The sequence below is a fragment of the Rhincodon typus genome, chromosome 11, assembly GCF_021869965.1.
Source record: "Rhincodon typus isolate 14 chromosome 11, sRhiTyp1.1, whole genome shotgun sequence".
Classification (NCBI taxonomy): Eukaryota; Metazoa; Chordata; class Chondrichthyes; order Orectolobiformes; family Rhincodontidae; genus Rhincodon; species Rhincodon typus.
The window spans coordinates 11,724,967-11,737,051 of record NC_063342.1 but is presented as its reverse complement, the minus strand read 5'-3'; the positions used below and the strand labels follow the sequence as shown (position 1 = coordinate 11,737,051).

Sequence of the window (12,085 nt, the reverse complement as noted above, 5' to 3'; positions counted from 1 at the left end):
GAAGAAGGGTCTAGGCCCGAAACGTCAGCCTTCCTGCTCCTCTGATGCTGCTTGGCCTGCTGTGTTCATCCAGCTCTACACCTTGTTATCTCAGATTCTCCAGCATCTGCAGTTCCTGCTATCTCTGAAATAATGTATCCATAGTTGCTGGAGATAAAAAGCTAGAAGGCAGTGTGAACCATGAGGTGGATGAAAAGAGGCAGCTAAGGGATACTAACTGTTGTGATCAGCTAGGAAGGTTAATGCGGGTTAGTGTGAAACTATCCAATTTGATATGAAGAATGGAAAAGAAGATTTAAAAGTGAGAAACAAGCAAACATTGGTATTCAGAGGCATTGGGGAGATCTTTGCATACGAACAGAATTGCTATTCAGTACAGCAAACAATTAGGAAGGTATGTTAGTTATATTAAGTATGTTAGCTTTAATTGCAAGAGGGCTTTAACAATATACGGGCAACTTTTCTGCTGGCTAAATGGGCATTGTTCCATCTAATCGGGAGTTGTGCATGGGGTGCCGGCAGAATTCCCATTGCAGCACACTCCAAAGAAATTGTCTGGGGAATTCCTCTATGCCAGGACCCCTCCAAAGGTCAGAAATTAAATCTAAGACTTTGGATAGTTCTGATGAATTATGTTATAGACTGTTAAATACATATTCTAACTCCTGAGAATTAAACAGATTCCATATTTGCTTCACACACACCCTAAAAAACACCTCTCCCAGACCCTTTGCAGTTCCCAGGACCAACACCCCAGAGCCAATTTCTCAAATCCACCCTGACCTGTCCTAAACACTGCATATATTGAAGTGTCGAAGAATGATAAGTGGTCTTTTCGAAAGATAGAAAAAAATCAAAATCATGGGGTCAATGCTGAGAAACTGATACTGCAGGCTGAAAAGTCTTAATTAAGGGGTTGGAATTAAAATGGAAAACTGCACTTAGTGTTGAGAATTTCTAGAATTATGTACCTCAGCTGAATTGATAAATAGATTGAGATTAATAAATTTTGGCTCATGGAGGGGCAAGGACAGGAAAGTGGCATAGTTTAACTATTTTATTCAATAGCAGAATAGGTTCAAATGTTGTTCTACCTTTGTCATAGGTCAGTATCCTATAGTTCCCCATCTAACAGTATTCTTGGAACAACTTTAACTGTGAAGACTGTAGTCAGTTCAAATGGTATTCAGCACCATCTTGGGTAACTTGCCAGTATGCAATAAAATGTGGGCTGCGTCTGCTGACATCCAAGACATGTAAAAAAAGTGGTAAGCTAGTAGGCACATAAAAATGAAAAGATTTGAATGAAGGAACGTATTGGTAAATATAAAAAAGGTGTCAAATTTTTAAAGAAAAATGTAAATATTGGCTTGCTAATTGAGCATATGCATGTGCAGAATGAGAAAAATCAGAGGTAAGCATATGCTTACCAGCAGTTACTGGTGAATTGTTGATGCCAGCAAACACTTAAATGTGAGTGTTGTGGATTGTTAGAATGTACAGAAGTGACCCAAAAAATTAAAAATGTGGCTTGGACACTCCTGGCGTTTGGATAAAGTAAAAGAGCCTGCAAAAGAATTTCAGTAGCTTAAGTGAGTTGGCAATAATTTGATGCATTTAAAATTGTGGGAAAATGTGAGATTCTTTATTTCGTCTTTTAAGTAGAAAATCACAAAGCTATTTAACTGGATAGAGACTGCAGAATGCAGAGAGATCTTAGACATCCAAAAAGTTTATGGAGGGTCAAATGTGGGAATTTAGTTGTCATTGAGTTGTAATAGTCAAATAAAGAGACAACACAATTTTAAGCTGCTTATATCCCTAACTCCTAGCAAGTCCCCTTCACTTCTGTGCTCACTGACCTACACTGGCAGCCGATTCAGCTATGTCTCAATTTTTAAAAATTACTTTCCTGTTTTTAAATTTTTCCTGAGCCTTACCTTTCCCTTTCTGTGTAATCTCCTCTAGCCCTTTCTCAGCCTACTCCAAATCTAATTTCTTGAACATCCCTGAAGTTCATTGATCCGCCTTTTGGGCAGATGTTCTTTCAGCTGTCAAGCCCGTCAGTTTTGGAATTCCCTCCCTCCCACTCTATCTCAGTCCTCTTTTGAAATGCTCCAAAAACTCAAGAAAGCTTTTGATCCTCTGTTATAATATTTCCATCTGTGGCTTGGTGTCAGTTTTTTTCCTGCTATTCTCCTGAAAATGTTTGGCTATGTTAAAGGCACTATATAAATGTGAGTTTTGGTAATGACCTTGGATTTTTTTTTTTAATTCTTTCATTCTGGATGTCACTGGATGGGCCAGAGTTTATTGACCTTAAGGTGGTGGTGAACTATCTTCTTGAACAGCTGTAGTACTTTTACTTTAGGGAAGGAGTTACAAGACAGTTCAAACACAGATGCTTTTACCTCATTTGTGTCAATGCTGCTTTGTTTTCAAAAACTAGATAAAAATTGAAGATTTTATCACTTAAAGTTGACAATGTTATTGCTTCCTAGATCAATGCTCAACCATAACAATTCTAATTTGGAGCACTAGGTGTTTTTTTAAGCTGTTTCAGGAACCAGATGCAGTCAAATGTCTGAAATGGACACCTTAGTGTTAATTTTGATAATTAAACAATTCGTTAGACTCTGCACTGAGTCCAGAATAGGCACGATCACATCTTTTATTTTAAGAACCATTTTTCTCACTGCTTTGACATAATTGGGCATAATTGTAGTTTGGTGTGTGTGTTTTTGCATATGTCCTTTTGAAGATTACCCTAATTTAGCAACCAGTCAGTGCAGGGTTATACTCAAGGGAGGCCATGCTGAATGTTAATGAGAATCCTTTCCATTTTAAAAAGACACCTTGGCTTGTCTGTACAGAAATTGAATTCTTTAGGCAGTGTGTTAAACATTCAGAATCTGCAGATGCATGATACTTTCCAAATAAACACGAGCTGCAGTCTTGTGGTTTTATGAAATATTACAACAGGTCTCAAAAGATTAAGCGTCTTTAGATGTTTGAGACTTAATACAGTATAGATAAGACCAGATATTTTTGCTAATGATACAAGTGACTGCATTTATAACGTATAAATGACACACGCTGAAATTTTTAAAAAAAATCTATTCCTGTAATAAATTAAAACACACCGCTTTCTTGGAGTACAAAAATCTAATACAGGGCGCTGCCTCATGAATGTTGTACAGGAACAGTTGAGTTTGGGTTATATCTAATGTGTAATTCTTCTTTGTAGGTGTTTTTCCCAGAGGATGTTGGATCAAATAAAGGAGCTATCATTGGTCTCATGGTTGGTGGCGTTGTCATAGCAACAGTGATTGTCATCACCCTGGTGATGCTGAAAAAGAAGCAGTATACATCTATTCACCATGGTGTTGTTGAGGTAGGTAATTATTTACCAACCATTTAAACTCACGTAACCAGTGATAGATATCGTTTCATTCTGTTGATTTTAAACGCTGCTGTCTTTGTTTTGAATCTTTTTCCTCTCAACCAGTGTTCTCCCTTGCTTTACTGAAGATTTTGATTTATTGCTGTTTTGACCAAGTAACCATTACTCATGCGCAAATGATTGGTTCTGGCAAGCAAATTCTTATTACTCAGATGAGCTCAATAACTAGCATTGTCATTCCCTCCAGGGTTTTAATGTAAAACTGAAGTCTGAGGGTAATAAATAATGCTGATGGTGGTAAGTGTAGGAACTAGTTGCAGGATGGCACACTCCCTGTCACTCGGCCCATTCAAGGTTGAGCCTTGACATTAGGCTGTGAAAGCAACATGAATTTGCCTCAGCAGTTAACTAAACATTTGTGCCTGAAAGTAAATGAACAACTGGATTTGTAGATCTTTTGGTTTTCTTAATTTGCACTCTCCTGATTTCTTGCTGCAATATAGTTTCATGTGCTATAAATCACATATGGTTCTTTACACCATCTCCATTGTATGCCTAAACTGTACATGAGCAAGCTATCTAATTTCACACTACAGCCTGTCATACTCCTATGTGCTTACTTTCATCAGGTTACTTTGCGTTCACGGCATAGTGACAGGCCACTCGCCCCCAATTGGTTTATGCCCTACACAGATCGCCTCTTTCTCCACTGCACCACTGAGGTGTGTTGCAAGAACCCTTTCAAAGCTTAGTAGTCAGCTTTCTGTTTTGACTACCCCAATTCTAGAATCTTGAAACCAGTTATAGTTCTACCTCCTCCCTCTGTTTTTCTCTCTTAACCACCCCCATCCCCAACTCCCAAAACTACTGTGGCCCCAACTGAGATGAACCATCTGTACTCAGAGCAGGGATTGAACATAGAATCTTGCTATTTGGCAAAGTGCCACATCAGGCAATACATTATCATACTATTAACAGGCAGTGTTGGGGACAGTGTAGGAAGCATGAATACAGATGAGGTGGATCAATTAGAAAGTTCAGTACTAGGTTTTTTCAAATAATATCTAACAGCCTCTGATAACTGCAGTGCAGTGAAATCTCGTGGAGAATGATTGCAGAACAGTGCAGCAGATTCCCACAGTGGCATTATTTTAGCACATTTATATTGCATTTGGATCTTCTAAGAGAATTTCAATTACTTGTTTTTTGCAATTCATGTTGATTCCCAGTAAAGCCACCAACAATACCTTACACAATTTATGCTTTTTAATCTACCAAGCACTGAAATATTTTTTTCCATATTTATCAAAGTATTCCTTGTCTTTGCTTTAATGTTTTTTAAAACTTATCATCAAGCAAACAGATGCCTCCATGAGGACTGCTTGTTATTAAAGCATGCTCAAGTAATTGGGAAGAGATCATGTTGACATTCTTTTACTAGGTAGACCATATGAAGCACAAAGCTTCCCTTAAAGAAAGCTTGAATATAACTCCATAAAGACTTGCATTCAGTGTTCAAGTCTTTATTTTAAATTAGACTATGGCGTGGTGGTGACTAGCAATCCAGACCCCAGGCAATTATTCTGAGGACATGAGTTCAAATCCTACCCACCAGCTATTCACAATATATATTAATGATCTGACTGAGGAAACAAAATGTAACATCTCCAAGTTTGCAAATGATACCAAGTTGGGTAGGAGGGTGAACTGTGACGAGGATGCTGAGCTCCTTCAGCATGATATGGACAGGTTGGGTGAGTGGGCACATCAATGGCAGATGCAGTATAATTTGGATAAATGTGAGGTTATTCACTTGAGAAGCAAAAACAAGAAGGCAGATTACTACCTGAATGGGTGTAAGTTGGGAGAGGGGAGTGTGCAGCAGGACCTGGGTGTCTTTGCACACCAGTCACTGAAGGTAAGCATGCAGGTGCAGCAGTCGGTAAAGAAGGCAAATGGTATGTTGGCCTTCATTGTGAGATGTTTCAAGTACAGGAGCAGGGATGTGTTGTAGTTATACAGGGCCTTGGTGAGACCATACCTAGAATATTGAGTGCAGTTTTGGTCTCCTTTTCTGGGGAAGGATACTCTTGCTCTCGGGAGTGCAGCGAGGGTTTACCAGGTTGATTCTGGGGATGGCGGGACTGACATATGAGGAGAGATTGACTAGGTTGGGATTGTTTTCACTGAAGTTCAGGCGAATGAGGGGGTTGCGGGGTGGTCTCGTAGACACATGTCCAGTTCTGTTAGAATTTTACAGGATAGATGCAAGGATGATGTTCCTGATGGTGGGTGTGTCGAGGTCCAGGGGTCACAGTATGAGGATTTGGGGTAGACCATTTAGGACGGAGATGAGACATTTCTTCACCCAAAGAATGGTGAGCCTGTGGAATTCATTACCACAGGAAGTAGTTGATGCCAAAACATTGAATGTATTCAAGAGGTGACTAGATATAGCACTTGGGGAAAATGGGATCAAAGGTTATGGGGAGAAAGCAGGATTAGGCAGTTGAGTTGGACGATCAGCCATAATTGTGATGAATGGCAGAGCAGGCTCAAATGGCCGCCTCCTGCTCCTATCTTCTATGTTTTTTGGCAGATGATGAAACTTAAAATCAGTAAAAAATGTGTCTAACGGCAACCATGTAACCATTGTCAATTGTCATAAATACCTGTTTGGTTCACTGATTTCCTCTAGGAAAGGAAAACTGCCGTTTTCACCTGGTCTGGCTTACGTATGGCTCAGACCCTTGGGATCTAAGGGATAGGCAATAAATGCCAGCAACGCCCACATCCTGTTACCAAATTTAAAAAAAGTAATATGAATCATCAGTTTTCCAGTTAAATATTTATCCATTATCAAGTATGTCTAGATGGGTCGCATACTGTCCTCTGAGTCAGAAGCGTGAGCGTTTTAATCTTGATCCAGAGACTTCAGCACAATGCAGACTGATACTCCAAGTGCAATACTGAGGGAGCAGCACAGCATCTGAAATGCTGCCTTTCAGATGACTCCTTATTGTGAATCCCCCAGAGGACTGTGAAAGATCCATGGCACTACTTTGAAAAGGAGTAGGGGAGTTTTTCCTGGTATCCTAGCTAATGCTTTCCCTCAACCCACAACTGAAAACATCTGATCTCATCATCACATTGTTGCTTCTGGGATTTATTGTGTGAAAATTTGCATTTGCCACATTCCAACAGTGACTGCACTTCATATGCTTCATGGGGTATAAAACATCTAGTGGAATTGAAAAGTGCTTTATAAATGCTTGTCTTTTTTAATCTTGGTGTTGTTATAATAGCCATCTCATCCTTGACTTTCATGACTTTGTGTGGCGGGTTTTAACTATCTTCAGTAATACCCTTTGAAAGTAGAAAATTCCAATTAGAACACAGACTGCAATTGCTCTTGGTGACCCAATTTGCTTAAAAAAATGGTTGGGTTTACTTCCTGTTGGTTGCTAACAATTTAGGCACTGCCTCTGCATTAGTGGGGAGGGAATGGCCTAGTGGTACTATCACTGCAATGTGAATCCAGAGACCCAAATAATGTTCTGGGGACTCGGGTTCAAATCCTGCCATTGGCAGATGGTAGAATTTGAATTCATTAAAATTAAGAATCTACTGATGACCATGAATCCATTGTCAATTGTCGGAAAAACCCATCTGGTTCACTAATGTCCTTTTAGGGAAGGAAACTGCCATCCTTACCTGGTCTGGCCTATGTGTGACTCCAGACCCACAGCAATGTGGTCGACTCTGAAATGCCCTCTGGGCAATTGGGGATGGGCAATAAATGCTGACAAGCCAGCGGCGCCCTCATCCTGTTAATGAATAAATAAAAAACATGCAGCCCCAAAATGGCTTTCAGGCAGTGCAGTCCTTCAAAGGGAGTGTGCCGCATGATATAATATTTTTAAACATGAACAAAATTATATAAGTCTTCCTTGCCTCTTGCCAACAGGTTGATGCTGCTGTAACTCCAGAGGAACGCCACCTCTCAAAGATGCAGCAAAATGGATATGAGAATCCAACGTACAAATTCTTTGAACAGATGCAAAACTAAAAAAAATGCTGACACGTCCGTTCTAAACAGTAGTATAATCTCCCAAGCTGGACAGCATATGATAGCTTCTACCGTGTGGTGTTCAGTTTGCCCAAGACACTCCGTGTACCATTATTCTGCTCATTCTCGCCTTTTTTGAACAGCTGTGCTGTAACACAAGTAGATGCCTGAACTGGAAGAAGCGAAAATTAAGAAACGAAACAAATGTATTCTTGATGAGCATTTTAACTGTTTCACTACATGATTATTAATGAATGTTTTTTTGTGAATTGTTAGGATTTCTCTGTACTTAGTGCATGATGATATTTGTCTCCTACCCAATTGCTATTTATCATGTAGTTTGTTAGCAGGTTGTACTGTAATCTTGTGATTTTGTGCAGATTATGAAGTCCTCCTTAAATTGCGACATGCTTTAAAATATTCGTGCTAAAGTCGGTGGGGAGGGGTTATGTGGGTGCTTCTGTCTTGGTCAGTTTTAACTGCTTTGCAGGTGAGCGGATACCATGCTGGTTTGGTATTTCTTTTTTTGAGGTGGGTGGGTGGGAGGGATGGAATAGGGCAGAGAGATGAGAAAAAGCAGGCTTACTATGCAGTAAAATTGTAGTGTTAGTGTTGATTATTCCAGGTAACACAACAGGACATTTTTTTTCTTTGCAAGGGAGCTGCTGTTAAACTGAATCTTCTTCGATGCTGTACAGTGTCTGTGAGCTGCAGAATAAAGGAAATGTCTGATTTCTTGTGCCTGTGTTTTGTGTACCAATTTCAGCGTCATTTACTTCGAATCTTTTACCCATGTTAATCTTTGATTCTTTTTCTGAATGTAACTATATTAGATGTGTCCCTGTGACCTGCATACCCCCATGACAGAGCAAGCAACTTCATGGGGACATGCTCGAAGCAGATGTATATACTGAGATGTGCTCTCAGTGATAAGATGGGTTGTACAGATGTAGCTTTAAGAATGGCTTTCTACAATGTATTACATAAATAAATTTAACACGATTCTTAATGAACTGTGGCTTGAATACCGTAGTTTTGTTTCTTTAAAACACCTTCAATTTGTGTAGTGAGGCATATTTGTTGTCCTTAGAAAATGTGATAATGAACAACCATCTTGATCCAGCACTGCAATCCAAGAGATGTACATACACATTCTAGGATATTGACCCAGTGACTATGAATGAGTGGCAACAAGTTTCAAGTCAGAATGATGCATAACTTGGAAGGAACTTGAATAGAGTAATGTTCTTGTGCACCAGCTGCCCTTGTCCTTCTAGCTGTTAAGAGTTTGCAGATTTAGAATGTTCTATCAAAGGAGCCTTGGTCATTTACTTGCAGTGAATCTTGTAGATGGTACACACTGCTGCCAAGTGCTCTTAAGGTTTCTGGGAGTGACTATTTAAGGTGGTGTGTGGAAATCCAATCAAGCAAACTGTTGTGTCCTGGTTGGTGTCCAGCTTTTTGTTCCAGTGTTGCTCATCCAGGGAAGTAGAGGGTATTCCATAAATAATCCCATCATAAATGATGGAAAAATGAACAAAAGGTAATGCTGAAGCATTTACAGTAATCTTCAGCCAGAAGTGCCAAATGGATAATCCATCTCTGTCTCCTCTATTGGTCCCTAGCAGCTCAGATACCAGTCTTTAGCCGATTTGAGTCTCTTCATGTGATATCAAGAAATGGTTGGAAATACTGGATACCGCAAAAGCTATAGGCCCTGACAATGCCCAGGTATGTCCTGTACACACAAATCCAACCCAGCCAGTTACCACCCTGTCGATCTGCCCTTGACCATCAGCATATTGATGGAAGGTGTCATCAACAGTGCTATCGAGCAGCACCTGCTCAGCAACATCCAGTTTGAGTTCCATCAAGGCTGCATTTGACCAACTATGGCATCAAGGAGCCCTAGTTAAACTGGAATCGGGGGCAAATTCTCTGCTGGTTGAAGTCATACTTGATAGATAGGAACGTGGTTATGGTTGTTGGTCAGTCATCTCAGCATTGCGACACCTCTGCAGGAGTTCCTCAGAGTCCTAGGCCCAATCATTTCAGCTGCTTCATCAATGACCTTCCATCCATCATATGGTTAGAAGTGGAGGTGTCCACCAATGATTGTATAATGTTCAGCACCATGCACAACTCCTCCGATACTGAAGCAGTGTATGTTCACATGCAGCATGATCCAATGTCCAGACTTGAGTTGGCAAATGGCAAGTAACATTCATGCCACATAATGACCATCTCCAATCTAACCACCATCCAATGACATCCAACAGTGTTACTATCACTGAATCCCCCACCATCAACAGCCTGGGGGTTACCATTGACTAGAAACTAAACTGGGCTCATTATGTGAATACACTGGCTGCAAGAGAAGGTCAGAAGCTAGGATATTGTGGTGAGTAACTCACCACCTGACTCCCCAGAACCTGTCCACCATCTACAAGGCACTAGCTAGGAATGTGATGGAATACTCCCACTTGCCTCGAAGAGAGCAACTCCAGCTTGACAACATCCAGGGCAAATCAACCCATTTCAGTGACACCACATTCACAAGCGTTCACTCCCTCCATCAGTGATGCTACATACTACATGGTATGTACTATATACAAGATGCACTGCAGAAATTCACCGATGATCCTTAGACAGTACCTTCCAAACGCTCAACCACTTGGTGGGACAAGGGCAACAGATACATGGGAGCACCACCGCATCCAAGCCACTCCCTGTTCTGAATTGGAAATATATTACCATTCCTTCACTATCGCTGGGCTAAAATCCTTCCCAAAGGGCAATGTGGGTCTCCCTACAGCACATGGACTGCAGCAGTTCAAGGAGGTAGCTCACCACCACCTTCTCAAGGACAACTAAGGGTAGGCAATAAATGCTGGCCAGCCAGCAAAGTCCAAGTCCCATGAGTGAATAATAAAAAAAAAAAAAAAATTCTATTACGCTCCTGATTTGTGCCTTATATATGGTGAATGGGCAATGGAAAGTCAGGAGGTGAGTTAAATACTGCAGAATTCCCTGCTTCTGACCTATTCTTGTAGCCACTACCTTTATTTGTCTGGTCCAGTTCAGTTTCTGATAAGTGGTAAGTCCCAACATGTTATTGGGGTATGCAGTGATGGCAAGGTAATTAAATGTCCTTGGGAAGATGGTTAGATTCTCTCCTGCTGGAGATATTCGTTTCTGTACTTATGTCATAGGAATGTTACCACTTGTCATCCCAACCCTGAATGTTGTCCAGATTTTGTTGCATTTGGATATGGAAATGGACTGCCACAGTTGAGGAGCTCTTGAATTGTACTGAACACAGCAATTATTGACAAAAATCACAGCTTCTGGCAGTCATTGATGAAACAGCTGATTATAATTGGGTCTGGGACACTATTCTGAGAAGCCCCTACAGCAATATCCTGGGGCTGTGATGATTAACCTCCAACAAGCAAAACCATCTTTTCTGGCAGGCATGCATCAAATCCTCCCTGATAGCGATTGATTTCATTTTTTTTGATGCAGCACTCAAAGATATTTTCTAATCAGCCTGTTTAGAGATGTTAGAGCGTGTGGGACTTGAACCTGGGCCTCCTGGCTCAGATAGGAACATTACTACTGCACCACAAGATGCTGTCTCAATATCACCTCATCTCTGCAATTTAAGTTCTTGTATCCATATTTGAACCAAAGCTTTAATGAGGTCTGGAAACAAAGACCCCTGGTGGAACCCAAATTGAACATCGTGAGCATAGCTCTCTATGGTTTAATTTTATTTAAATGTAATATATTTTTGTTTTAATTTGTGTGGATATGATTGCTGCTACTAACCAGGGCATGTAAGAAAATAAGTAATAGGAGCAGAACTGGGTGGTTTGACCCCTCAAATCTGCTCCACCATTCAAGAAGATCATGGCTGATTTGTCCCAGGTCTCAACACCTCTTACAATAATTTCAAAAATCTATCTCCCCTTTAAATAGTTTCATTGATCGGGCCTTCACCAATCTCTGGGGCAGATAATTTAAGATATTTGCTTCCCTCTGAGAGAAGAAATTCCTTCCTGTCTCAATTTTAAATGAGCGTACCTGTATTCTGTAAGTGTTTCCTTGTTAGAGGTACCCTCACTCGCAGAAATTTCCCAACATCTGCAGCATCAAACCTTAGAATCTTGTTTCAATAAGATCACTTAAACTCCAATGAATAAAGGCTGAAGGTGTTTAGCCATTTTTGATCAGTCAACCCCATCATCCACGGATCAGTTTAGTGAATCTGTTTTGAACCGCCTTCAGTATATCCCTTTTTTAAATACAGGGACCAAAACTATACACAGTACTCCAGGTACAGCATCACTAACACCCTGTACAGTTGTAACAAAACTTTCCTATTTTTAAACGCCAAACCCTTAGCAATAACGGCCAAATTCAGTTTGTTGCCTTAATTACTTGCTGTACCTGCATGCTAACTTCTTGTTTCACACGCACAGTAACATCCAGATCCTTTGTGGTGCTCTTTTTTTTTTTGGAGCTTCTTTCCATTTAAGTAATAGTCTGCCTTTGATTCTTCCTGTCAAAGAAGCAGATGTTAAACTAACTGACCTGTAGTTTTCTGCTTT

At 40.4% G+C, this 12,085-nt stretch overlaps 1 protein-coding gene across 2 annotated transcripts in view; it reads left to right on the top strand.

The window, feature by feature from the left end:
• The window catches only part of appa (amyloid beta (A4) precursor protein a), a 90,021-nt gene extending 81,536 nt beyond the window's left edge, over positions 1 to 8,485 (top strand). For both annotated transcript variants that reach the window (XM_048602950.1, XM_048602949.1), the window contains 2 exons: positions 3,248 to 3,394; positions 7,371 to 8,485. In XM_048602950.1, the coding sequence (XP_048458907.1) occupies positions 3,248 to 3,394; positions 7,371 to 7,472 (249 nt within the window). In that variant the 3' untranslated portion in view covers positions 7,473 to 8,485. The remainder of the gene's footprint in view (positions 1 to 3,247; positions 3,395 to 7,370) is intronic.
• Positions 8,486 to 12,085: the final 3,600 nt, after the last annotated feature.